Raw genomic sequence first — 27943 nt, forward strand, 5'->3', positions numbered from 1 at the left:
GTATCCAATTAAAAGAATATTCAACAAACAACCATTATGGAACCTCTAAAATGAATGATTTACATTATTTTGTTTTATTATGATTCTTTTTGCCATTTTAAATCGTAGAGGTTTCACATAATATACATCACAGAAGTAATATATAATAGAATATAAATTGGGCACTGTACAGGCTTCCTGTCATTGTTCTTTCATAGGATGTCAGTGCAACCACAATTTCAACCACAAGACATTCATGCTAGGATTTGGAGAAAGCAATGCACATAGTAGAGTATACAGTGTTTTGTTGGAGGAGTGTCAGAGAGGTGTCATTCTGGGTATGTTTGTCTAGCCCTAATAGGACAGAATATTAGAAACGTCTCTCCATATAATATGATTCAATACAACATCACTAAACTAATGGTTTCAACATAGACTGACTACCATAAGCTCACAAGGAAAAGGTTTATTGCAGGGTTGCTGTGTGCCTAATCTGGATTGCATTACATTGCACAAGTGTACCTAACCCAGTATAGTTGGTGGGGCTGCGTTGAGGGGAAAACTGTACAGTATACATGTTATCTCAAAATGTTCATATAGAGCCATTCTAATAGAAAATACTGTGGTGTGGTGATGATATGATGTCAAAGTCTTGGGAAGGGATTTCATGGACTCTGAGAATTTACAGTGTGAATTTGAGTGGGTCACATTATATATTTTTACCAGAATTTTTAAGACCTCGTACATGCCGATTATTATTATTATTATTATTTTTTACTTCTGTGCAAAAAAAGTATCGTTTTAGCCATTTTCTGGGGTCTTGTAGACCGGTAGAGATCATACAGCGTATGGCCAGAGTCAATGCTTTTATTCTGGACAAACTACGACCGGAAGTCTTGTTTTTGCTTCTGCTAGCGGAGTCAGATTCTAAAACGGCTACTCGGTAGCAGCGAGAGGGTTTTTGTAGTCTGTGAGCGTTATTTTCGAAATAAATTCTTACTCCTGCAACGGCCATGGAGTCTAGCGATGCAGGTAAATCTTTACAGAAAACCTGAGTGTGATGCTAACGCTAAATACAAAGCAGCTGTCCTTAGTGAACACGTACGTTAGCCAGGTCTGCCGTGAATGTTAACTAGCTTATGTAGCCGCTTGTTCGCGTAACCAGTGAACGGCGTTAGCTAGCGTTAGCTGTCGGCTTAGCTAAAATAAATAGTTATCAAATAACACAATTTGTGTTATATTTAAATAGATCAACAAATACATGTCTTTCCCAAGATCTGCAACATGTAATATTCACATGTAATTACATAACTCTCTTTTTAACATCTGTTTAAAGTTGTTTCTTTTGTTGTTTGATTTAGAGAAGCTTTCCTGTTCACCAGCTGTAATGGCTTACTACATAGCAAAGTTATTATATTACATATAGTGGTACAGTGATCTGCCTTTACGTATTTATGACCTATAAATATCAAGTAATATGATCCAAATTTCATAGCAATATTTTAAATCAGAAAATATCTTAACTGCAGGATCCACAGCTGTATAACATGCTTATTTTTGTCATGTTATTGCATTTCCCCTTTCTGTCTTTGTTCAGGGCGAGGGGGATGGAAGTCCAAGCCTGTCCAGCCACAGAAAAACAAGATGAACATGAATATTCTCCGTCAAGAGAAGCTTATAGCCCAGAAGAAGAAGGAGATTGAGGCCAGAATGGCAGAGCAAGCTAAAATGAATGTGCAAACCACTAGCAAGCCCCTGCCTCCAAGGTAAGCATGCACTCATTAGCCCATGAATACGTCACAGACATATAAACATTGAATAAATGGGATTTACTTTTTTTCATTCACAGCATATCAGTTACTGACAGTCAGTGTTGTAATGCAATTTCATTGCTTTACACTAACATGGACTAAAACATGTAACAAAGTGAAGTTTCAATGTATTTATTTCATTCTGATCCCAGTAGTTCTCCCAGCCTTCAAGGAGCTTCCTCAAACAAGTTTGCAAATGATGGAAGTTTCTTACAACAATTCATGAAGATGCAGAAGGAGAAATCCAACAATGTGCCAGGTAAGTACCTTCATCTGCACAATTTTGACTATAAGATTGCACTCATGTTTTTGACATATCACTATCACAAGTAATATATATTAATGTGATGCCATATAGTGAAATTTACTACAGCACAGGGACACTGGAACATAGAATAATAGCCTTGACCCCGTAGTTTTGGTTTGTGTAAAGGACAGATAAAGAGGTCCTTCACAGCTATACAATGTGTGGGAGGTAGAGGCTCTCTAAGAGGTCAACCTCACCCAAGGGAACTGGGTTAAAATACCATGACAGGACCATGAACATTAGCTTACCTTACTTGTCTTGATTACCTGACAAATGTTCTGGTTGAAGAAGAGCTCTTAGCAACTGTAGCATAAATAATAATAGCATATAGCTAGTAGGCTAAGGCTAGTGCTAGATTTTTTTTAAATGTGTCCCATTTAATCTTTCTAGGTTCCACAAGTGATACCCAAGGTCCTTCACCCTCAACCTCGTTGTCAGGAGGAAATACACTTCTCAAAAAGAGCATTCTTGTTGGCAAGCGGCCTGGCCTTGGAGTCAGTAGCATGCTTAGTCAGTTCAAGAGCTACTCACAATCCAAGAAGAATTCTGTTCTCAGCCAGAGGCCGAGTGTGTTTTGTTCTCCAGATGGTGAAGATGAGGAAGAAGATGCTGATTACTCAAGATTCTTAGAGATTAAAGGTAATTCAAGGCCTGTGTTTTTCAGTGTTTCTCTGGACAACTCCATGGCTTGGACATTTCAGTGCATCTTCTGGGTACTCCAGTGGTACAGTTGCCTTGTGACTGGCATTTTGTCGTAGGTGCCCTTACAGTAAATGTACTCATAGCCTGCTTAAAGTCTCTCCCCCAGAGGATTCAGACACCAGACTCATTATCGACAAGATGGCCTCTTTTGTGGCAGAGGGGGGACCTGAACTGGAGAGAAAGGCCAAGGAGGACTACAAGGACAATCCTGTTTTCTCGTAAGTCTGAAGGACATTTTAGCTTATCTAGATTTATTTTACTCCTGCAGTATTTTCAAACTTATCCGTTTTCAACTGTTATCCTTGCCTTTCAGATTTTTATATGATAAGAGCAGTATGGAGTATCTCTACTACAAAAAAAGAGTCGCAGAATTGAGAAAGGATTTGCTAAGACCTGAGAATACATCAGATAATGGTAAGATTATGTCTTCTCACTCTCTGTCTCTTGTCTTTTATTTTCTCACCCACACCTTTCCTCTCAGCATTACAGAAATGTAATTGCATTAGGGGTGGACAGCATATTGTCAGTTTAGTTTACAGTTATCACAATATGACCTCACAGGGACATCCACAGACATCATGATGATTATTATTCTAATGATGATTCTTATAACCTTTTATTCATGTGTATGCATTTATATTCAAGTTAGTGTACTTTACTGCAAACCTTTCCCTCACAGATACATTACAAAATTCTTGACTGTCGGGTTAAGGTGACCTGGACAGGACCAACCTGACATTTCTCAGTTCTGCAATAGCAAAGTATATGTATATACAGTATATATATAAAAATGTAATAACATACCCATGCGATTCTTCTTTGAGGTCTCTGAGTGAAACTGTGTTATTCGTAAAAGTATTCAGTTGAATTTTAAAAAGGGAAGAAAAAACATCTGCATACTGGCTTTCAAGACCACACCATCATACAGAAATAATTTCTAATCAAGGTACTAATCTGGTTCTGGTTCATCATCAAACTGCTTTTTATGTTAGGCTGTGCTTCTAGAGGTCATGGCCTCATAGTTTGCCCTTTATTCTCGTATTTTTGAATAAACCATTTGTTTTTGGTTTGAATTTTCAACACTGCAAACAGTCCTACCCTTTAGCAAGTAAATTCTGAGATACGCTCTTTTGTCCATATCGCTCACCCCTAAGTTGTCCCAGTTGGATCAGATTTTAAAGATGGAGTAATAATTCTGGTCTTTAATTGTGCACAACATTATACATGTAGATACAAGTGTGAAGCCATATGTGGCAGTAAAACCCGTATGTGGTGGAGCCTTTCTTGGCTTTATCTGTTCATCATTTGCTACAGTAAAAGCCTCACATCCATACAGTTCCCCATTCACCACCCCTGTCCCCCTTGCTCCTCCTTCCTCTTCTTATCCCCTATTGGCTCTAGACTGGTGGTGTGTGAGGGCCAGTTGAGTACGGTACAGTAGTAGAGTGTGAATTGAGTCCCAGTACTGATAGGCTGCTTAAAGTCTCCCCCCCAGTGGACGCGGAAACCCAGCAGGTGGCTGAGAAGCTGGCCAGGTTTGTGGCGGAGGGTGGCCCCGAGGTGGAAGCCATCGCTGCTGAGCGCAACCGAGATAACCCTGCCTTCAGGTCAGTCACTGTATATGTGACTGTGTTACCTAATCATGCCTTTTGTTTTATTCTTTTTTTTTTTTCTTTTTTTTTTTAATTAAACCTGGTTGTACTTTCTTAGTTTTTCACCTCAAACAAAATATCTACTGTCCTTCCTACAGTTTTTTATATGATCACCAAAGTCCAGCCTACCGCTTCTACAAAGAGAAAGTAAAGGAGTACCGTGCTGCAACCATTCAGAGCTCTTCAACTCCTGCAGCAGAGTCAAGGACAGACATTCAGCGACCAGCTGCTCCACCATTACCAGGAATCCCCCCGCCGCTGAACCTAGCATCTCTACCCCATATTCAGGAGTCAGACACCCCACCTGTCAAAAGGAAGAGGAAGAGTAGATGGGGGTCTGAAGATGACAAAGTCGAGTTGCCCAATCCTCCCATTGTTGTTCCTCAGGAGATTAATGTTGCAGACCCTAACACACCCTCTCTCTCTGGTACATGAACTTGTGCTGTACACATTGTACATATGTGTGTTATTTATTAATTAACATTTAATATAAATATAAATATAAATAGATATATAGATATATATAGATAGATAGATATATAGATAGATATGATATAGATAGATAGATATATAACTGGCACCAAGTACTTTTTTTTTTTTTTTTTTTAAATACATTTCTTGGTGTTTCAGCCCAGGAGCTGAGAGGTCTTGGTTATAAGAAGGGAAAGCCTCTTGGTCTGGTTGGAGTGACAGAACTATCTGAAGACCAGAAGAGACAACTCAAAGAGCAACAGGAGGTAGGAAAATGCCAACTGAATGTATTTATTAAGTGAAAATTACAATGCTGCAATTTTAACTATACCTAAACTCCACCCACCTTTTCTTTCTTTGTCTGTTTTCAATTTAAACTGTCCTCTAGAACAGTCAAAAAGTACTTTCATTACTCTGTTCAATCACACGTTAAAGTCAGAATTATTAGTCCCTGTAATCTATTATTGGTATACGTGTTGCTCACTGTGCGTGCGTGATGTTCTCTCACACACTGTAGATGCAAGAGATGTATGACATGATCATGAAGCACAAGCGTGCAATGGCAGAGATGCAGGTGATGTGGGAGAAAGCCATGAGGGACCACCAACATGAATACGACAGTGATGAAGAAGTGGACATGCAGGCGGGCACCTGGGAGCATCGTCTCCGAAAGATGGAAATGGAGAAGACGCGTGGTAAGGCTGACCTTCAGCATAGAGAATTATTCATATTAACTGTTATACTAGCAGTAGTTGGTGCCTGATAACCAGTGTTTATCAAGGTGATTAGCTAGATCTTTGCTGTAAAAAAAGAAGAAAAGAAAAAAGAAAACCATTTATTATCCATACTTTTCCAGAGTGGGCAGAATCGCTGACAGAAATGGGTAAAGGGAAACACTTTATTGGGGACTTCCTGCCTCCTGAGGAGCTGGAGAAGTTCATGGAGACTTTCAAGGCACTCAAGGTCAGTTTTTCTGCGAATTCACTTGTTTTCCAGCCTAATAAGGAAGAATTTTACTGTTTTTCAACTACTAAGATTGCCTCTGTCCATTATTCATCTTAATATTGGGGTAAAGATGAATGAAGCAAAGCTTTTAAACAGCTTTTAAATTAAGGGAGGAAGCACTAAACTCAGGCATCGCAAAGGTCATGAATTTTTAACATGATTTTAAATTACTTTTTTTATTATTATTTTGAGAGGTTTGTTTTGTACAGGGGTTTTAGGCGGTTTCACCGAGTCTCTACAGGTATGGAATGGGAGACTATTTAATGCTAGAATTTCTTCACAGGAATCACAAAATACTGTAAAACCTTCATACATTTTTAGTGTAATTTATGCTGGCAGTTAGCCATTAAGTATTAGCCTTGCAGAATTTAGTAGGACTGTGGTCAGTTTGAAATGTTTGTAAACAGGACTGTATTCATCCATCCATGCCTCTATTTTCAAGCTGCTTATCCAGTTCAGGGGCACTGTGGCAACAGCCAGCAGAGAAACCCTGTTGTCCCTTTTCCCAGCTAATAAATCTAACTCCTCCTCATGGGTCCTCAGGAGGACACTATAATTACCAGTTGTTTATTGAAACTGTGCTTAACTGGATTTGGCAGTGTCGTAGAAACCACATTTTTTTTAATGTCTTTTTTAAAAGTTTCAAAGTTGAAGAACAGCACAGTATGTAAACAGAGAATGTTTTTGTATGTGAGTTCAGTGCAAGAGTCATGGGATGTTATTGGAAAGTCAGCAATCACATAAGACCCGGGATCTAAGTGATAAACATTGAGTTTAAGTAAATAAAAACAAAGAGAAATGCCTTTCTGGGAGAAATAAAATTTCTTAGGTTACTGTAGCACTACTCAAGTTTCTGGAGGTTGTATTTAGTGGAGACAAGCAATGTGGAATAATGTGGAGACAGATCATCCCTGCTTTAATAAACAGACTCAGATGAAAGGCAGATTTATGCTTTCCCTGTTAAATCAACTGAATAATATAGGAAAATCTTGTCTCACCTGTGCCAAATCACATAATGACTAAATTACTTTTTTGAGTGAAATGGTGCAACTCCTCAGTGTGTATGGCATGAATGCAACTTTAGTCTTCTTGACTTGCAGGAGGGCCGGGACCCAGACTACTCAGAATACAAAGAGTTTAAGTTGACGGTGGAGAATCTTGGTTTCCGAATGCTCATGAAGATGGGATGGAAGGAAGGTGAAGGCCTCGGCAGTGAAGGACAGGGAATCAAGGCTCCCGTAAACAAGTGAGCAGCCATCCATCCTCATTAGGTTTACCATTATTGAAATCACTGTAGCAGTAACATGACTTTCACTGTGTTGGATTGTTTGCAATGTCCATATATACGCCAGTTCTACAACAGATGTATAAAAGTGTAATAATATATTAGATCAGTTTACTTTATCTTAGAGGTTATCTCACAGAACAAAAATCCCAGCCATTAAAACCATTATTAATTTTTGTACAACTATCCTGTCTCCCCCTCCCATTAAATGTAACTTTCTTCCTGTCCATAAGTTATATCTCATTGATTTACACTTGAAGAGAGATACCACTCCTGATGTTATTTTTCAACCCAACATCCTCTTTGAACAAGAAATGCATTAAAACGGAAAATACATCAATTTAAGGCAACAAGAAACTCACAAAAGGCATAAGCGTTTATTTCGACTAACAGTTTTATTTTGTGTACTGCGCAAAGGGAACAATACATTCCTGACAATTTCACAAGTCAAGCTGTGCAACAAGATCACTGCCATTGTGCATCTTTACCCCTGAATAGGTCTTTTTCACATCAGACTTGTCATAGACGGATTATCATATGTGTCACTAGTAACATTAATGATGGTTCTGTTCTATTCATGTGTCCCAGTAAACCAACACAGTGTGACAGTGAGCCATCATGAACAATACCAGGACCCTGAAACCTGAAGCAGCTAAATGGAATTCAGCCATCACTCATTTTATTATTAACACCTGTGCTTTTCTTACTGTAACATGTCAAAATGTCTTCTGTAAAAATAGCCTATACTTTGATAGCACTCAAATTACCAGACAGACATTAAAGTAGAAACTAATTTCGGGTGTCTCTAATTTCGGGTGTCTCTAATTTCGGGTGTCTCTAATTTTGGGTGTCTCTCCCACTCTAGGGGAACAACAGCCATGAACGGAGCAGGGTTAGGAATCGACCGTCCAGCTGAGCTCACAAAAAGTGACGACGAATACGATGCTTTTAGAAAGAGGATGATGCTTGCTTACCGCTTCAGGCCAAACCCACTGGTAACATCATATTGTTTTCTGTTTGTTGTTGAAAAAAAAAAAAAAAAAAATGCTGTGGATTTACATCAATTTATTGTAACATTAAAGATTATGTTAGCTAATGTATAATAGTATGCAGAAATCCATAGTCGTCATTTAATAGTATAGTTGGCAAGAGCTATAGAAATTTGACGCTTATTAGTTTTTTCCATGTACTGTGCTCCATGGTCATGTGTATAATATCTGAATTTAATCTAGTTTCTTTTTTCTTTCCGCAGAATAATCCACGGAGACCATATTACTGATGTAGAGGACTGTTTTTTGTTTTTTTTTTATATATATATACTTGGCCTTGTTTATCATGATTTAAAGGCTGGTTTCTCCAGTTGCCACAGCTCTGCTAAGTTGTGAAATGGACACCGTTGCACAGTAGAAATTTTGAAATTTGAAGTGTGTGTGTGAAGGAGGGTAATGAAGTTTGAGAATAGTAGAAACATTGGTAAATCAATTACATTTGAGGTTTAATTTGGTTAAAAAAAATCAAAACAGTTTTCTGTAATATTTGATCGCCTGCTTTGTCACATTTCACTCTAATACTGTAACAACTTTAAATATGTAAAGAATTACATCACCTGAGTTTCCATGATAATATCATTCTGTTGTGTAACCCTTTTGTTCCCTTTCAAACCTTGACTTGACTTTGTGTTCCAACTAAATAACACAGTTCTGTATTAGCACATGAACTTCTGTATAATTGCATTGAGTAATTTTCTTTACTGTGCTATAACTTAATTTCTGCTTCCTACGATTGGTGTTACAATTAAAAAATGGCCACTTACCACATATCTGTTTTATATGTGTCATAGTCATAGATATGTTTTAACAGATGTGGCAAACTGTAACAACTGTACTTATCTGTTTATTAGGAAATAAGTATGAGCTGAGATAAACTCTCTTTCAGTTTATGGTACACTTGTGTGCTAAGTGCAGGTATTCATCCAATCATGTTAATAACTGCCATCAGTATTCATTCCTGTATGGATGTGGATGGCAGTGAGTTATTGAGTAGAGCTTACCAGACTCAAGCAGCCAGCAGTTAGGAAGTTGACAGATCAGTGAAATCGGACCTTCGGTTTGCCATTCCCCAGGGTGGTTTACATGGGATAAATATAACTCAGAAATCCCAGCTAAGCAAGAGCCACTGTGGTATTGGCCACAGCATCAGTCCGAGGCAACTTAAGCCACATTACAAGGTAAACCAATGGGTTGGTTGGTTAGTGACATGATTAAGTTTTTCGTTGGATGTAGTTGTGCAGCTAATTATTATTTTTGTGTTAATTGTTTGGTCAATAAAATGTCAGTAGCTTGTGAAAAACGTTGCAAGTTCCTAGAGCCGAAAGTGACACCGTGGCTTGTGTCAAAATATAATCAAAATATAAAAAGAATTAATAAACCATCTAATAAGAAAGAAAAACATAAAATCCTCATATTGACAAGTAAGAACAAGGGAATACTTACCATTTTTGTTTGAAAAATAATGATTAATTGCTTTTGAAAATAGTTGCCTTTTATTTTTTTGTAAATCGACTAAATGATTAATTGTTTCAGCCCCAGTTGGGTGCAGATGAAAGTTGAGGGGGAGTCATAAAGGAAATGAAAGTATGTGACCAGCTAAAATAAATATATTTTCTCTCTGTTTTGATGATTATGAACAGTATATACACTTTTTTTTAATTAAACATCTCCTGGAAGAACTGGTGTGTCTACTCCTGGGAATCCATCCAATTGTAAATGAGAGTTACCAATTGTATCAGATTGCTGAATTAAACTGAAATGACTGAACAAGTAAAAACTAAAAAGTAATTATTTTCTGGTGCTGGTTGACATTTTTGTCGTTCCTTCACGGTGCGTGGAGGAAAAAAACAAAAAAAACTTTCATTTGACGCAGTAACGTATGGGCTGTCAGTGCGAGTTGGGGGGGAGGTAAACAAGATGGCGACAACCTGAGTGGCAAGAGTAACACGAAGAGTCAGAAAATTTAACCGATATCTTGCCAGACCCAAGTGAAACATTTACTTCACCACAGACCGCCACACAAAGAGGAAATAAAACCTGCAACGGAAACGGGATTCGTGTGGATCTAGGTGAGACCCAGCACCCGGAGTTAGTTGGGTTAACTAGCTAGCAATTTAAATTGGAATCTGAGCGGCTTGCTAGCCAACGCAACTCCGGTTAGCTTGCGTTAGCTTAATATATCTGGTTTGTTTCTCCTGTATCGAGGAATGATTTGGATGTTAGAGCTGATGTTGGTTTTGCTGATGGGCGAGCCTGCTGCAGTACAGTCAGAGAACAATGCCCGTCGTCTAGATTTCTCCTGCTCCGCCGGCATATGAGGTGAAGTTGGCTAACGCTAATCTCAACGTCAGGCAAAGTTGGCTAGCTAGCGCTGCATGTCCACCGTTAGCTACAGTTGTGTGACGACGTTTGGGTTATCCTCCCCAGTCGTCCACCGTCAGTCTTAGTCTACATTAAATTAGTTGTCGCTGCTTTAAGGCAGGCTTCTGAGTTAAAACCTGCAATAGTCACTGAAGGCGTTCATGGCTTAGAGCCACAAACTGAGAGTTTATGTTGGTGCGCTAGTTCATTCAAGCAGACGCGCTATGGTGGCTTAGCAGCTAGTTATCAATTAACACTTAAACATGTTTATTTCAACTAAGCAATGCATGTGTCAATCGTAACTCTCACGCGACTCTGTTTAAACAAGGCAAGGTGTTAATATGTACTTAAATAGCTGATAAGCATTCGGTGTCTGATGTGAGCCTCACAGCAGAAAGGAAAACCCAGTAAGGTTAACTGGTCAATGTTGATGTCTGGACGGATTGTTTATCAGAAGGCTAACTTAGTTCTGAAGCGAGCGAAGGCCATGTGTGTACTTACATTAATGTTTAAATAACCCTTGTTTTCAGGCACCAGGCTGTAGGAACCGTGGTAGCATGGAGGACACCTGAGGACGGCTGGACACATTGGATGGCTCAGTCGACCTCCAGGAGCCGGGCTGATACCAGAGATTGAACTGATACTGCTGCATGCATTTGGCTGTAGATCTGTGCTTGGATCCAGTCCAGCTGTGTATGCTTTTGTGTCCTGAGGAAAACTATGCTATGCAGCATGGGGCTTCTACAGAAATGCTGTGCTGCATAGCCTTGAAGCAGGACTGGTTGCCTCTATCTAAGGCTGTATGCTATTAAATTCATATAGAGGTGATCCAGAGTTAAGTGAAGAGGAATAACATTTTAAAACCACAATTTTCTCATTTCTATTCAACTGCACTTGTCACTGATGTACATAATGCACAGTATAAAGCACTAACTTGGCACGGGACCCAACAGGTTCTTCACCTCTGTCTGCACCTCTCAAGTAAAAAGAGCCCTAATGTTTACAAATTGGGATTGATCCCCCACCTCCTCCCTCAACTCTCAGGCGCGATTACTCCCTTTCCCATAGTCAGTATTTTGTAATTTGTCTGTATTCCATCTTGTGGAATTCATATACTGGGCTCAGAACTGAAAGTTTACCAGTGGAATACTCTCCAATAGCAGTTACAGCTACTTGCGTACATCTTTTTGCACAGGGGGTTTAAGCTGTGGCTGCCGAACTATTAGTCATGAGTACCGGGGAGCTGCATCATCTTGACTATCTAAATGAAAATGAACTGATGGAGATGGATACTTTCATTCACCGCATTGACTCTACAGAGGTGATCTACCAGCCACGGAGGAAGAGGGCAAAGCTGATAGGAAAGTACTTGATGGGGGATCTGCTAGGGGAGGGATCTTATGGCAAAGTGAAAGAGATGCTGGACTCAGAGACTCTTTGTCGCAGGGCTGTCAAGATACTAAAGAAGAAGAAGCTGAGGAGGATTCCTAATGGAGAAGCCAATGTGAAAAAGTGAGTTTTATTTTTTCTTTTATTGGGGGGGGGTTCAGCTTGCTTTGTTTCACACCATATCTCCCTCTTTGTTCTGCATCTGACAGTTCAGTCATAACACCAGTGTCACTGGTGACCCAGCATGCCAAGATGCATGGTCTTTTCACTTAGTGATAGCCAGTTATCCTGAGACACAGTGTACTGATTTGACTGTAATACGTGATCTTATTGTGAGTTAGTTCATTTGAATCACCCCACTGAATATTTACACCAGGCAATCGGGTTTCTTAAGACTGCCACAAGTGAGACTGGCACTTCATTTCCGTGGCACTCTGTTATTATCTATCACTCCTTTGCCCTAACAACTCCAAACCTCTCCTCTCTAACTCCTAACCATCAGTATTGATGATTTATTGATAGGATGATAGGATCCTAGCTCCACTAAAAATACTAAAAGGATACTTTTTTTGATTATTTACTTTCTACAACAACCTTTTTGATCATTCAACAGAATAAGCCAAACTTGTCACGTACAATTTTAAAGTACAATATAATGTGTTATTTCTTCTCTGACCTCTTCTGGTTGAAGGTTTCATGTCTGTTAGACCTCAGACCAGCATCACTGTTGGGTTCGGTTTGAAGTGTTATGTTTTGCACCTGTTACCACACACAGTGATGTGAAACTGCACTCAACACACTCTAAATACACTTCTGCATCACCACATCAAGGTGAGAACTTCAACAACTGGAGGCCAAAACAAAATATTTACAGTGTTGAATAAAATACTGTTATACGTGTGCAACACTATGACTTAAATTAAGAAATATCTGATAAAACAATTAAAGAAAAGTTTCATTCTGTTCCCATGTTCATGACATGGACAGCTGTCAATTCTTGCAGTAGCCGCAAGTGAGTGGGTACGCAAAAATTGACAATATTCGATACCTAGCCATACAAATAAGATAAGAATTCATTTGGCAACGTGCACAACATGTCTCAGCCTTTACACACACAGTGTAGAGCTGTGCATTTATTTAAACATAAAATAGTTGTAATCTGACAAAGCAGAACATTAAGAAATTATAACTACCAGAGGAAGAATGGAAATGGAAAGATGATACCTCTGCTGCATTAAGTCAGTTTACATGCACTTCAGTAAATGGGTCATTATCAACTTTTTACATCAACCCAGTTTTGCAAATGTCACGTAAACAAGAAACCTGGTTGCCTTAATCGAGGTGAAGGAATGAGGAAAAACATGGTTAACACAGCTGTCTCAGTTCTCTCAATAACTTGGTTTCATTGTTTGCACCTAAATGTGGTTAGTACAACCCACCACTATCAGATAACCTTCTAAAGTCCATAATAAATACATGACAACAAACTGTGAGGCTTTGTCAATGTATCTTAACATATATCGACAAAATGTATTACAGTGTATCACTTTATTGATTATTTGCCCCTCCATAAATAATCTATTGTGTAGAATACAGCTAAGAGACAATTTATCTTAACTGCATGAGCAGCAGTATATACCATAACCTTCTGTTTTCTAATTAGATGTTTAAATTGGATTAAAGTCACAAGTAGTATGAAGTTATTGGGCAGAATTTCTATCAGCAGTGTAGGATTTGAAGTCATTTCTCTTGTTTTTGATTTGTCTTTCTATATCCTTCTCTTTGACTGTGATTTCTATGTATTCAAACTTTTCCTGCATCCCATTTTTCCCGATGAGTATCAGAAGTTTTAATCACACAGTAGTTTATTAAATATTACACCAGCCTTTCGCTGCGGGCCTGTGCTAATTATAGAGGAAGCTTTAGAAAACTGTCAAAATGAGTTCACACAGAGAAAGAAGAGCTGCAAGATGGCGTGATTTGTAGGCTGCCGTCAAAACGGCAGCAGAAGCAGAATGAAAAACCTGCGTAGACAGCTCAGTAAGAACTGTTTTGTTGAGATCCTAGTACCTTGTAATTATCAGATATCCAGACTATCTTTACTGAAGTCTATCCCAAAGTGTTGTGTTTACCATTTTGAAGTTAAATTGATCATACAAAACACGAGTAGCCTCTTTTTAAATTTACTGGCAAATTTATTTCTCAATTGATACTTGACATCATGGTGACAGCTGAGGAAGGCAAAGACAGCTAGAAGGAGGGGACGTGGGAAAGGTTCGGGCCCAGCAGTGATTATTATTTGTCTAATGAGATAAAAAATAAACCTACATGTATTCACATAAGACCAAGTACCTAAGACAGACAACTTTAAGTTAAGAAATACGATGTTTCCTGTGCCCATTTTACAGTTAGTTGGGACTGAAAGCAGCATGCCATCGGTTCAACAGCAGCAGCCGCAGCTCTCCGTCAGTGTCTGCACTGAATCCCTTCAGCCACAGTACTTTCCACTCAGAAGTGTCTCTATGTGTGGAAATAGTGGGGGGGGGGACTAACTTGAAGTTTAAAATGACGCTTCAGGTCACTCAGTGTGTGCCAAACAAGCTGCTATGGTGGTGTAAAGTACTGCATTGATGAATGCTGAAGTATATATGTTCCTTGAGATCAGTGACTGAAAAAGGTGGCTGAAAGGCGTTCTGTGTAGACAGGGTGTGAGAGGAGATGTTAACATTTAAGCGATGTTAGCAGAACTGCTTCCAAAGGACTAATGTTGAAGCTAACAATACTGCAATTTACTAAAAAAGTTGATAATACATAGTACATCAAGATAAAGCAGCTAATACATTAGGTGTAGCTATATGTTGGACAATTTGTAATTTTCACCAATTCAGTTTAGCTTCAGAGTAAAGATCACCATTGCTTTGTGAAACCTCTGAGAACTAGTCACCTTCCTACAATTTCTATAAAAGTATCCTTCTCACTTGGAATGTATGTTTTAATCTAATACAATGTTGTATCACACTGGATACAACTAGAAACATTTCTCAAATAAAAAGCTCTTTTAATGCCAAAGTGAAAATAAATTATTCTACATTAATTACCAATCACAACCACAAAATAATTGACAGCTTCAGTCCCTTTACAATGACACACTTAAATCATCAATGGTGCAGTCGACTGTTGAACAGAGATGCATGTAGTCAAAGTGTGTTCCTGGCAAAAACTAAATCATGAAGACAAAAGGATATTTCAAGTATATCTGTAATGTAGTTATGTAAGGAGAAGGATACAGAAACATTTCCGAGATTAAATGTCTCAGTAAGGGCAGACATAAAAAAAAAATCCTTGTGAGAAGGCCTATGGCTGCTCTGAACAGGGCTGCAGGGCTGCAGGGTTGCACGGCTGAGATGATAGACATTGTGCATGCAACAGCTGTTGCCTCGGTTGAAAAAAATCTCACCTGACAGCTTGGTTAGTGTTTGCCATAAGTGAAGGTAGAGGATAACATGGAAACAGCAAAACAGAGGTCTAGAGGTGCTTTTCTCAAGAAAGTAGGACTAGAGAGAGAATTTATTTTCTAGCAAGACAACAAGCCAAACCTAAAGCCACAGCTACACAGGAATTACTCAAAACAACTATATTAATATCCTAGAGTTGCCAAAAGTAAGTCAAGACCTTAATTGAATCTTGAATTTGCGGCCTTATCTTAAAAATTACTGTTAAGTCATAGTCCTTGTGTTACTTGACATGGGTTGAGCAGTTTTGCAGACAAGAAGGGTGAAAAAGTGCTGTGTCCAGATGTGCAAAACTAACAACGTAAACTCAAATCTGTAATTGCTGTTAGATTCCTTTACTAACTTCTCACTTCAAAGGGATGAATACTTATGCAGTTTGTTTTTTTGTGTTTTCAATTTGTAATTACTTTTGATCAAGAGGTACAGACTGATTTATTTTTTTTATTTTTTTTAAATATTGATTGGTATCAGAAATTTTAAAAAATAATAATACAAAATAAACCATTTTAAGGGGCTAAATACTAGGTATTGTACTGCAGATGGAAAGGTACTTAAATTCAAAAACTGGAAGTCCCACTCTCATCTTTTCTTAGCTGTTGTTGCCTTACCTAATACCATTTTTGTATTACCCTGAAGTTGTCCCAAATACTTCTTAGTCCCTGAATGATTCCTACCTTCCCCTGGGTGTCAGGGTGGTTAGTCTGGAGCACTGTTTCCACTTCTCTTCTTTTCATAGTTTTTTTTATTTTTTTTTTTATATTGGCTCTTCTTTTATTTTTAGGCCAAAGCTGCAGTGGTAGACTACATGATTGTGTTTGGTAATAAGTCCACAGCAGTGTTCCATGATGTGTGAAATTGATTTGCCTGTGTTTCCCGTGCTTTTTCTTTCTCTGCATCTGTTTCACTCAGTGGAGGCCTTACGTCCTCCAGCCTATGGATGCTGGATCCTCGAGCCTATAAAGGCCTGTCCGTGTGTGTGGATGCCATAGTAACCCCCAGCCTCCCCATTCAGTTTCTGCTCAGCATTCCTGTCTGCCAAACACTTCCTGCTTTTACAGGGTTGCTATGGGGATGGGCATGCCCATACTGGCATTGATTGAGCCGGTCCTGTTGCTACGGCAACAGCCCAAGAAAGCTGTACCCTTGTTTGGAATGACAGGAGCCCACATGGACACGCACATGCCCTAAACTAGAGGCAGTCTGTGGACCAGCACATTGTAGATGCAGATTTTGATCAGTTATTTATGTTCCCGCTGTGTTCCACTGTAGCTGCTGTATCGCTGAGTGTTGAAATCCTTTCATTTCCGCAGTCCGTAGGCCTTGAACACACAATGTCCATCAGTACACATTTTTAACTCAGACTGCAGATGGACTGCAGCAGTCACTGTGCCATCAGTGGCAGAGCTGCCTCTGTTTTATGATTTGTTTTCTGAAAATAAGCAGTGATGTAGATGCAGCGTGGTTTGCTACATTTCAGACATGTCATCTGCACATAATGTTCAGATGAATAGCAGAGATGATGTATAACTTGAAATGAGGCTGTTCATTACGCCCTGACATATTTTTGTCATAGCTCTGTTTTTATGTGTGCATGAGGCCAGTGCAGTGATGCAGCAGTGACTGCTTGTGTGTGTCTGTGTGCAAGTGAGACACTGAATAGACCCAGAATATCCATTTGTCAGTAGGAAGGTTGTGTGTAAGGCAGAGGATTAACACAGCTCATGAACTGCAGGGTGATACGGGACAGAGAAGCTCCAAAGTGTGTTTTGCGAAATTGCTTTGAAGTAAAAAAAAAAAAAAAAAAAAGAAAGCGGATGATACCACAGCGCTGTAGGGGCCATGAGAATTTTTTTTTTTTTTTGACACAGGCGCACTCCCTTTATAGCTTTGACCTGTTATTGCCTGATCCATTAAATCACATGTGTTTCCAGGAGGGAAGGGGAAAAATGTATTCATACAAGAATCCATACAAGAAATTTTATCTTCTACAATTCTAAAAATAATCACAGATTAAAAGTGGATTGTGAATAGTGTGTGCTAGTATGCAGTTTTTATTAAAAAAAAAAAAAAAAGGTTAGGCTGCTAATTTAAAGACATTACTGGCAGACTTATGCAATAGTGTGAACCATGCAGCAGTGAGACAAATGGCAAATGCTAATATTTCCTCATACTAACTAAAACTTGTGGAAATACAAGTGACACCACCTGTACTGACTTGAGAATTCGAAATCTAATCACAAAAATCCCTCCAGTAACTGTCAGGTAAAATCTTGGGTAGCTTGTTTAGGGAAGTCTATGGTTTTTACTTTGTGCTCTTCCCATCCAGATCCAAATTCATTAGTGTCCCCAGCTCTCAGCTCCCTGATGAATGTTGAGTCTCCTGGGGGCTTTGCCATGCTTCTGATTTAAACCTCTCCTCCTCAGGTGGCAAAGTGAACTGTCAGGTTATCTGTCTTTATAATGAGACTGGCGTAATTGACTGCTGCAGCACTTGTTCACTAGGCTGTTTTTGGTGGGTGTGTTAGTTGAAGTTGGGCTCTACTGACAAAGTCAAACAATATTTATGACACATTACCTCAGTGGATAATTGTGAACAAATCGTAGACAGTGTCAAGTTTAGTATTACGGTATCATTCTTCAACTCTGTTTTCTATGAATCACCTTTTAGAAAAGTCATACAGATTTTTCTAATGATTACTAAATTAACTGATTTGAATTTCATAGAAAAAGAAAACGCAAAACAGCAACAACTGAATTGTGAAGTTATTTGAGTTGCCATTAAGTCAACAAGCTTATTAGAAATGCAGATATTGAAACCAGTGATACACTTGTGCTCATGCTATCAGCGCCATAATGGTGCTGGTGTGCTGATGAATGCCACCTGGCCTTTAGCCTACATTCACCACAGACAAAGGCCATATTAAATGACATAGCACTTCCTCTCGTGTCTATTTGTTTACTTAATGTTTGCCATGTTTTTGTTCTTCTTTTGTGCATTATAGGGAGATTCAGCTGCTAAGAAGACTCCAACACAAGAATGTGATTCAGTTGGTGGATGTCCTCTACAATGAAGAGAAGCAGAAAATATATCCACATGCTGTTTAATGAATGTGCATATGAGTTGTTTTTTAAATGATTTCAGGCACTAAATGTTGCTGTTGATGAGGGTTATTTCTATACCTAAATATTTCTGTTTGTTAGTTAGCTTTATAATTGGCTCACTTTATTAAAAGGTTTGTTTGTTTGGTTTGGCAAATCCCCTTGACTCACACCTTACGTATATGGTGATGGAGTATTGCGTTTGTGGGATGCAAGAAATGCTGGATAGCGTCCCAGAGAAAAGGTTTCCAGTATTTCAAGCTCACGGGTAAGACTCTTTTTCTTTATTTATCTATCTTCTATATTTAGTCTGCGGCTCTCTGCAGCCTTTGCTCCAAGCCTAAGTTTAGGTCCTAGACTGCAGGACCTCTACTTTATAAGAACTGACTGTAGATTGTACAAATGTCCAATCGCTGCCGGAAAGCCACTGTAGCTAAAGTGCTAAAGTGACGAAGGCTCGTCTGACCACAAAAGGAAATTGTTTGATATCTTAATGGTTTTTGTACACCTTTTTATATTATGAAAGATTTCCACCCCTCAACCCCTATGTTTTTCTCTCCCTGCAGGTACTTTTGCCAACTCTTAGATGGCCTTGAATATTTGCACAGCCAGGGAATAGTTCACAAAGACATTAAACCAGGGAATCTGCTGCTGACCACAGACGGGGCACTTAAAATCTCCGACCTGGGAGTAGCAGAGGTGAGCTCAAGCTGCGGGATAATGGTGTTAACCATCCAGATTCTCGTGAATAGTTTTTTCCCATAACTACCAGATTTCAGCAAATTAAACCTCTATTAATACCTTTCTTTCTCATTTCCACACATTCCTGCTAATTTGTATTGGTAGTTTGGAACATGTAAGCTATATAAAAATTTATACATAAAATGTATTATTTTGTGGACACAGGCAGTTTGAAAATACACAAAAACAGTCAGAAGAAAAGAACTGTAGATAGGTATGTTTTTAAGTGTTAGCACACTGAAATTCCTTCTGTAGAAATGGTTTCTATGTTGGTGTATCATACTTTATATAAATGTCCACTTAAATGGATGAATCTACAAACAGTACTGTAGATTTTGCATTTCATTTGGAGTTTCAGGGTTTCCTCTATTATGTGGCAGCAGTGGATGAGTGTAAAATTTAATTTTCTTCCTCATCGTCCAGTTATTTCAGTATCAATATTTGTGCTTAAATAGATACAGAGAAACACTAACTCAAATTCATACTAATCCTATACACTGGGTATTTTTCAGGCCCTTCACCCATTTGCAGAGGATGACACATGTCGCACCAGTCAGGGCTCTCCGGCCTTCCAGCCTCCAGAGATTGCCAATGGACTGGACACCTTTTCAGGGTTTAAAGTAGACATTTGGTCTGCTGGTGTAACACTGTGAGTTGTCACTAATCAAGTTCTCACAAGTCAGGGAATGCTTTAAATTTCGTAGTATTTCAAAGATTTAATTGTAGTAAAAAGGATCTGCTAAGTTGTTTTCCTAACAGACAAAATTAGATATTGGTTGATTATGTCTCTAAATTGATTGTCATAGCTAAACGCTCTTGCCTTTCTTTCATAGGGAGCTCAAAGGTCAGAACAGCTGCCCTGAAGTTAATAGAGATTCATTGTCATACTCAAAGACACTTAGGAAAAGAACTTACTGATTACCAGTCATTTCTCTATGTAGTGTGTGTGTGTATGTATATATGTGTACATATATATGTGTATGTATATATGTGTATGTATATATATATATATTTATATATATATATATATATATATATATATATATATTTATATATATATATATATATATATATATATATTTATATATATATATTTATATATATATATATATATATATATAATATATATATATATATATATATATAAATACACACACACCATTATACTCTGTTGTCCACCTCCAACAAAGAGTCAAGCTTAAAGTGTAGGATTGAGGGAAATGACTAGACACACTGCCTGAAAAATACAGTGAAGATTGACAAGTAGTGGTGTATGTGGGCATGTTATACTGTTTGCCAAAGCTGTAAAATTAAAATTTAGGGAACAGTCAAAGATAACACCAGAAAAGTACATCTGAATTCATATGTATAGCCAATGTGACAGCTATTAATGAGGTCCAAGTTTATGAAACCCTTCTTAGTATTTTTTGACCAATGCTTCTTTCCACTCAGATACAACATTACAACGAGTCTGTATCCATTTGAGGGGGACAACATCTATAAGCTATTTGAGAACATTGGAAAAGGAGACTACACTATTCCCGAAGAGTGTGGACCCCTCTTGTCAGACCTGCTGCGAGGTTAGTGTTGTTCAGAGCTAAATCTTTTAACCTTAAGGAGAAATTAAACTTCACTGTCAAGGTGTTGGTGTGGTTACACACCGAGGCTGTGGAGGCTGATTCATAGTCACTGATTCACAGCCAAATTAATCCATTGAATGTCATAGCTCTGACTGCATCATGCATCATCGGACATTGTCATGCATTCGTTTTAACAATGGTAGTGAAAAGGTTTGCTCTTAGTATTATTTTTTTTTTTTTTGTCAGTACAAAATTCAAGTTTGTGTAGCATTACCGAAAGTAGAATATTAGATGGAAACAGTTTGAGATGGAATCGTCCAGCTATCTAGTGAGAGCAAATCACAAAGTCCCTGCCACTTTTTTTGTGAGCTTTTCTGAGTGTGTCCAGTAGGTGGTGCCGTGACATTAAGAGTCACTATGACTTTTCAGCAGGCAAGGCTTCCTCCAAACCGTAGAAATCCCTCCAGCTGCTGACGTAGTTTCCATTGATCTAGAGCCAGCAGCAGAATACTAAACACTTCATAGTGAGGCATTGCTTTTCTCGAGTGGAATGCTGCAAAAAAAGAGTAAAGAGTCTTCTATAGTCAAACATACAGTATAATCGACTATATGGCAGCAAAGTAACTGTCTAAAATCCAAAAAGAATGCAGGGAAGATTACGCCTGTACCAAAAAAAGCTGTGTGTTTAAGTGGTATTCGAGCGTATTTTCCAGCTTGGCTCAGTTTGTCCTTTTATGGAAATGAACCCACTACTCATACTTTAATTTATAGGATTTTACCTCTACATTTGAAATTACTTGGTGTCAAGGGGAGGTGTTTTGAACAGTGTCTCTGCTTTTTGAATGTTCTAACTGTGAACAGGGGAAAAAACTGCTATATTCTGTTCCTGTAATAACTCATCAGGCCTCCAACCCCTACTTTGTGTGAGCGTGTGACGTCTGTGTGTGATGACGCAGCACCTGAGAGATACTCAGTCCATAATTACATGGTCTAAAATAAGCCCAGTGCCACAAAAGGTGTCCTTCAGCAGGCACAGCACTACTATCAGCACTCTACATGCTGCCCTTCTCTGCCTACTGGGAGACAATTACATTATTAGGTCTGGATAGGCACTGCATCACTGCTGCCTTATCACACTGACATTCTGCTTTTCCCACAGATTCAGCCCACATTATGGTAATTAAGGCACAAAATCTTCATTACATTAGTACAGCTGTTATGTTACTCCTATTGCTGTTTCCTTACTGTACCTCATGGATTCCTTCAGCTTTGCAGGGTGCCTTGACCCACAGTGATTTATTATTACTCGCATGAATTAATGTTACTTGAAGGAGTTTATCGATCTCTGCCGTTAGCCCTCCCCACATTGCTGTTGCCTCTCACCAGTTTATGTTAAAAGCTCCACAGAAGATGTGAGTGGGGAAATTGTTCTGAAATGTTGTGATTAAAGTGACCCTTTACTATCTGTGTTTTTTCAGGAATGCTTGAGTACGACCCCGTGAAGAGGTTTTCCATACAGAACATAAGGCAACACAAGTGAGTGATTGAGTATATAATATTTTTCATGTATAACATGATAGATGGCAGTCCCTTCGCCCTGCTACTATCGGCATATATCCTGTTAAACACTAGAATGATCAAATGTAGTAAAATGAATTAAAGCAAATGTGTGAGGTTCCTAACCTACAGGAGGTGTCCTGGTAACATAGTTAAAGGCTGATCTGTTACTTACATGCGCACCCCCCCCCCCCCACTGTCCCTGTCAGCTGGGTGCGTAAGAAACACCCTCCGTCTGAGCCCCCTGTGCCCATCCCTGCCAGCGCAGAGAGCAGGGACCCTTGGCGGAGTATGACGGTCGTGCCCTACCTGGAAGATCTGCATGGGTACACAGAGGATGACGATGACGAGCTCTACGACGGAGAGGATGAGATCATATACACTCAGGACTTCACAGTGCCAGGTAAGTGTGAGCTCACAATTCTTACAGTTAAATATGTTTGTTTTTGTTGTTGTTGTAGTTTTGTTCCCCCAAAATTGTTAAGACAGTAAGCAGTGATTAGTAAATGTCTTTTGTGTTGTTTTGGTTAGTCCTCTTTTTCTTTGACTTTGAGAAGAAGAGTAGCTGTCTGTGTGTCGTCTCATTGTTAGACACTTCCTCCTCTTGCATGACCACACCGATCCATCCTTTTTAGAAATATGTTACAGAAAAGAAACATTGCTGTATAGTTTAATCTGCCCAAACTGCAGTTCTACATCAAACCACCTCCTTGAGTCAGAAATGTAGTTTTCACTTGTGAAATTACACCAACTTCTCTATAACAGACCACTAAGCTTTGGCCTTTGACTAAAAGCTATAGAAGCCATACATGGTGCACTTAAATGGAAAGTGAAAAGCAGCAACAGGAACTGTTTAGATTCTATTAAACAGAGTATAAACATTGCCCTCTCATTTCACTCATCTTTAGCAGTTCCCTCCGAAGCTTCATCCTCTTGGTTGTTTTCACCCAACCCACTTGTTTTAGATGACTGGGAAACCCTTGGATTCTTTGTTGTCAGGAATACAAACACAGACCTAATGTTGCCACTAAGTATGTCTTTATGGTGTACGGCTCAATTCTTCAGTTTGTAATTATCAGATGCTTTGTTGTTTTTATACAGGGCCGCCCTGTTACATTTATTTCAATTCCACCTTACAAAAAATGAAATTGCCATTTCTTCACCATACTAAAACTGGAACAGTAGGCAAATAAGAAAATGTGAACCCAGAAATGTGTTACTTTATGTAGCATGATAATCAGATTACAATCAATTACCATTTAATTTTATATCCTTTTTTTGCCTTACTTTGTTGTCATGTTAGCCACTTTCCTGTTGGAAGGGTGGGGTTGTTTTGTTCAGTTTTCCCTCACCAAACAGTAGTAAGTGATGCATCCATCCTGCTAATATAAATTTCAATTAATACAGAAGCTGCGGTCGTGTTTTTCACCATGATTAAAGAATTATTTTTGGATTTTGGAGTTTTTATTTACCCACATGGACTTAAACCAACTTGTAAAGCTGCAGTGATCTCATCCAAATTAGTTTTTCTTTTACTATGTTTCATGAATGTAGGTATATAGGTAGCTATGTAGGAAGATGACTTCCCGTTTTTCTCTTCTCGTGATTAAAGCAAAAAAGCCTTTCTATTTTCATAGTTTTAGAAAATATTGAAACGTTACTTATAGTGACCTGCGTTTACAACTTAACCAGTGTGTTGACTGAGTAGATCATGACAGCATCTTAATTTTTGATTTAATTTTTTTCCCCAACTCCTTTTATCTTTTTTCCCCAGAATTCAGAGCCTTTATTTGTTGCTAGGCAACAGCTAGCAATAATAAATGCAGTAGTCGGTCTCGGGTATCTAGAAGTGGTGCCCCACATAAAAACCAAATGGAGCTGCAGAATGTGAATGAAGCAATCTAAAAATAGTCCGATGGAAAGGGTTTTGGTGTGGGAGCATGAATGGTTTTCCAGGGTTCACTCCTACACATGCTGAGCACTGTCACTCACAGGATGCTTCACATGAATTAAGTAATAGTGTGTATGGTAAATTAAACAACAGTTTGGTGATTCTCTTCAGCAGTAACTACATCTCACCGCTTCACACATTCTCCTCTGTGTTACAGTTTTTGCAGTGTGGGAACTCATTTAAAGTTTTGCATGGTCCCAGCTTGCCAGCTTGACATTCTCTCTCTCTCTCTCTCACACACACACACACCTCTGCACTTGAAATGAACGATTCACACTAAGGTTAGGGCCTATTTTCCTGATACTGGACAGGATTTCCTGTTGTTGTAGGTTACTGTATTTCTCCTGGTTATCTGACTTGACATTTTGCTGCTGCTGCTGACAAATGAACTTTTTAAAGGTCCCCTCTTAAAAAAACATATTTACAGTTTTTACAGCAGCAGCTCTGTGGGGATTTCTATCCATGTTATCACTGATGTTGTGCACGCTCATGCCTTTACCTCACACGCGATCAATAAAGCAGCGGTCAACGCTGTCAGAACTTGTGTGGAAGTGTGATAGATTTGTCTTGGGCCTAATGTGTGTGTGCTTTTAGGACAAGTGGCTGAGGAACATCGGGATCAGGGGAACGCAGACCACAGTCCAGCTGTAGCCAAGCCAGTTTGTGTGAACGGGACAGAGGGGGGTTCTCTGAACAGCAAGGCCAAAGCCGAACGCCGGTCTTCCTCCTCGTCCAACCCCTCACGCAAAGGAGTCTCCACAGCCAGCAAGATCCGCAAGCTTTCCACTTGCAAACAGCAATGACCCCTCCCCTTCCTCCCTCGGCAACAATCCACCTGGTGAGTGTGCAGACTGTTAACAAAAGCTGGTGCTTCTGAAGGACACCTTTTTATACAGTGGAAAGAGGATGAATAGATTGGAGGGATGAAATTAGATAAGTTAGAACAGACAGAGATGTAGAGATGAGTATCAGGCAGGAGGGGGAGGAGGAGTGTAAGAGGAAATAGGGGGGGTATTGGTATTCAGCAAGCAGTGCTCTGACTCACCACCGCTCCCCAGGCAAACACATGGGCACTTTCTTATACAGTCATAAAAAAAAAAACTAGATCTGGCTGGTCCGGTCTTGGAGCATCACTTTACTGTTCCTGTAAGGGTTTATCTAGATTGTAGCCTTCTGAGGGTTCATCAATGGACCTCACTGAGGCGAAGAAGTGGGGCAGATTTATGCTGCGAGCATGAAAACCTATTTAACAGGTTGTCCTCCTCCCTCTCCAGTTACCACCCACAGTTTGCTCTTTCAATCTCTCGCACATACAATCCACTCACGGCATGAGGCTGTTTGTCATGGCTGCAGTGCAGAGGAGATGCTGTGTATTAATTTGTTCAGGCGATGACTCACCCTGGATGAGATAAAGTGGGCCGTGGGATGTTTGTCTGTCTCTTTCTCACCCTGTGGATGAGTCTTTTGTGTTAGCAGCACCAGTTAGAACTTGTCTTGAAATAATTCTTTTATACTATTCAGTGTTATCTCAAGGAAACTTTTGGTCATTGGTGTATATTGAGAGCAACTAAAAGTGAAACTCCAACAAACGTCTGTTTATACTCTGCTGTCTGTCTCTGTCCCTCTTAGGTTTACCTGTCCCCGTCCTTCTGTGTCTGGAGTCCTCACAGTTGTGAGAGAAACCTGCTGACATTAATGCCCCATACCTCCTTGGACCACTGGCCTGCAGAGTCTTTTGAAGATGCGGTATGAGTGACGGGGAGGAGGAGGACAGCATGAAATGTTCTTTTTGCTCTGAGACTGAGGCACTGGCTGTGAAGATGGTGGTTTTTTTTTTTTTTTGGTTTTGTTTTGTTTTGTTTATTTGTTTGTTTTTCTCCAAAATTTTGGCTTCTTTCAACTCATGTCATCCACTTCTGTTGTCTGGTTCTGGTCATTTCCCTGCCTCCATGCTGTCATCCTCTTTTGGAGGGCCAAGTGTTGCACCGAACATTACAAACACCATCACACCTGTACCCCAACCGCCCACCCCTACACCCCACCTTCTGTTTCTTTGACTACCTTTGTTTTTACAGAACCCTAATGGCAGTTTTTAAGACACATTGTGATGTGTAAAAAAATTAAAAAGAAAAAAAGTAACAAAATTTATGAATAATTCTATATTTAAATCTCTATGATAGTACTCTACTACCACCAACATAAAAATTGCATGCTGTACAGAGCTGGAAGAAAGGGAAAGTGCTTGTTTTGTGGAAAGACTGACAGACTGAAGCCTTGAGATCCACTGCTGACCTGTTGGGGATTTTTGATTTCCATTTAGGTTTTTTTTCTTTCTTTTTTCCAATGAACATTTTTTAATTATTATTTATATAAAATATGTCCCAAACAGGCTGTTTTGTTGAATGATCCTTTCTGTTTAACTTTGAGTTGAGCATTTTTTTTATTATGCAATACAACTCAGTGGTTTATGCCTTGTTTTTTGTTTATTATTATTATTATTATTATTATTATTATCATTTTAAGTGTACTTTACGAGCATACACTCTGATAGGAATACTACATTTATCTTTCTCCGATGTCTGCGACCAGTTTGTAGTCAGATCCTAGAATATCAAGAGCCAATCCTGCTCAGCCGCAGGTGGTTTGCTGTCACAATCACCCAGTCACCTGTTTTCCAGCGATGCTCTTTTGTTGTGTCGATCACATCAGCGGCAGGCCTGCCCCCCTCTTGCGCAGCCAGGCCCATCACCAGCTCCTCGCTGTCAACGGATCAGAGATTTATCAGGTGAGTCACAAGTCTGAGGGAAGGAGAGAGCAGCGCTTCCCACGTCATCAAGGTCGGCAGAGAGGCTCTCCGTTCGACAACACGCAAGGAGTAATGTGGTGATGCTGAAGAGACGCATCGTGTCAACAGGCTGCAGAACATTTCAGCAGTGTGATTAGTATGTGAGGACACACATTAGGTTCTCATGGAAATGAGTATGCTGTTTTGACAATTTCTCCCAGTACATCATGTTACATGAATCACATTACAACAATATAATACCATGGGTAGGGGTGTCACCCCCCCCCCCCTTTATTAAGAAAAATGTTCAATCTAAAATGAATATGTGCCCACAAGGTCTAGCCTTTGTCAAGGCTGCAAAACATTTGAGTTTTCTGCACTACTCATTCTTTCGTAAAGCAGATGGTTCACGCTGAATGAGGACAACGACGTGAGTTTCAAAAAAAATACACATGCACATACTTCAGCGTAAAGCCAAGTCTGTGTGAAATAAAAAGGGACAAGCTCCCATCTCAGCTTCCCAGGTGACATTCTTCCCCGCACATAACATTGCTGCAATTATTTTAAATGAATGCAAAAGAATAACTACACTTACGTACATTCCGGTAGAGTGTAAGGAAAGCTGTTCGGTCTGTGAGATATGACACTGAAAATCCTAAAATCATCTCAAGACTAGATTAGCTGTTATGATAAATTAGTCTAATAGT

At 39.3% G+C, this 27943-nt stretch overlaps 2 protein-coding genes across 4 annotated transcripts; both read left to right on the forward strand.

Moving 5' to 3' along the window:
* Nucleotides 1-893: 893 nt before the first annotated feature.
* On the forward strand, nt 894-10013 carry sugp1 (SURP and G patch domain containing 1). Of its 2 annotated transcripts, none has more exons than XM_040144450.1 (14): nt 894-1011; nt 1577-1745; nt 1943-2049; nt 2488-2736; nt 2894-3017; nt 3113-3213; nt 4283-4406; nt 4550-4878; nt 5082-5188; nt 5440-5617; nt 5779-5885; nt 7028-7173; nt 8078-8207; nt 8465-10013. In XM_040144450.1, exons 1-14 carry the CDS (start codon nt 993-995, stop codon nt 8489-8491), a joined length of 1917 nt encoding a protein of 638 aa, XP_040000384.1. In that variant the 5' UTR covers nt 894-992; the 3' UTR covers nt 8492-10013. The 2 variants fall into 2 exon arrangements, with proteins under 2 accessions (XP_040000384.1, XP_040000385.1); XM_040144451.1 differs by having other exon boundaries at nt 1946-2049.
* A 117-nt stretch (nt 10014-10130) lies between these two features.
* stk11 (serine/threonine kinase 11) lies at nt 10131-26840 on the forward strand. Of its 2 annotated transcripts, none has more exons than XM_040144495.1 (11): nt 10131-10330; nt 11153-12134; nt 18526-18609; nt 18801-18890; nt 19189-19321; nt 19876-20012; nt 20816-20943; nt 22422-22479; nt 22710-22903; nt 25046-25289; nt 26081-26840. In XM_040144495.1, exons 2-10 carry the CDS (start codon nt 11851-11853, stop codon nt 25252-25254), a joined length of 1317 nt encoding a protein of 438 aa, XP_040000429.1. In that variant the 5' UTR covers nt 10131-10330; nt 11153-11850; the 3' UTR covers nt 25255-25289; nt 26081-26840. The 2 variants fall into 2 exon arrangements, with proteins under 2 accessions (XP_040000429.1, XP_040000430.1); XM_040144496.1 differs by lacking the exon at nt 10131-10330 and adding an exon at nt 10337-10580.
* The last annotated feature ends 1103 nt before the right edge of the window (nt 26841-27943 follow it).

Source organism: Xiphias gladius, chromosome 14, assembly GCF_016859285.1.
Source record: "Xiphias gladius isolate SHS-SW01 ecotype Sanya breed wild chromosome 14, ASM1685928v1, whole genome shotgun sequence".
Lineage (NCBI taxonomy): Eukaryota > Metazoa > Chordata > Actinopteri > Istiophoriformes > Xiphiidae > Xiphias > Xiphias gladius.

What these genes read in the sequence shown, in the direction of transcription:
- sugp1 (XM_040144450.1), top strand. An exon ending in CGAGATAACCCTGCCTTCAG is followed by an intron (nt 4,407 to 4,549) that starts GTCAGTCACTGT and finishes TCCTTCCTACAG; the next exon opens with TTTTTTATATGATCACCAAA. An exon ending in ATCAAGGCTCCCGTAAACAA is followed by an intron (nt 7,174 to 8,077) that starts GTGAGCAGCCAT and finishes CTCCCACTCTAG; the next exon opens with GGGAACAACAGCCATGAACG.
- stk11 (XM_040144495.1), top strand. Translation starts at nt 11,851, where the DNA reads ATGAGTACCGGGGAGCTGCATCATCTTGACTATCTAAATGAAAATGAA. An exon ending in GGAGAAGCCAATGTGAAAAA is followed by an intron (nt 12,135 to 18,525) that starts GTGAGTTTTATT and finishes TGTGCATTATAG; the next exon opens with GGAGATTCAGCTGCTAAGAA. An exon ending in CCAGTATTTCAAGCTCACGG is followed by an intron (nt 18,891 to 19,188) that starts GTAAGACTCTTT and finishes CTCTCCCTGCAG; the next exon opens with GTACTTTTGCCAACTCTTAG.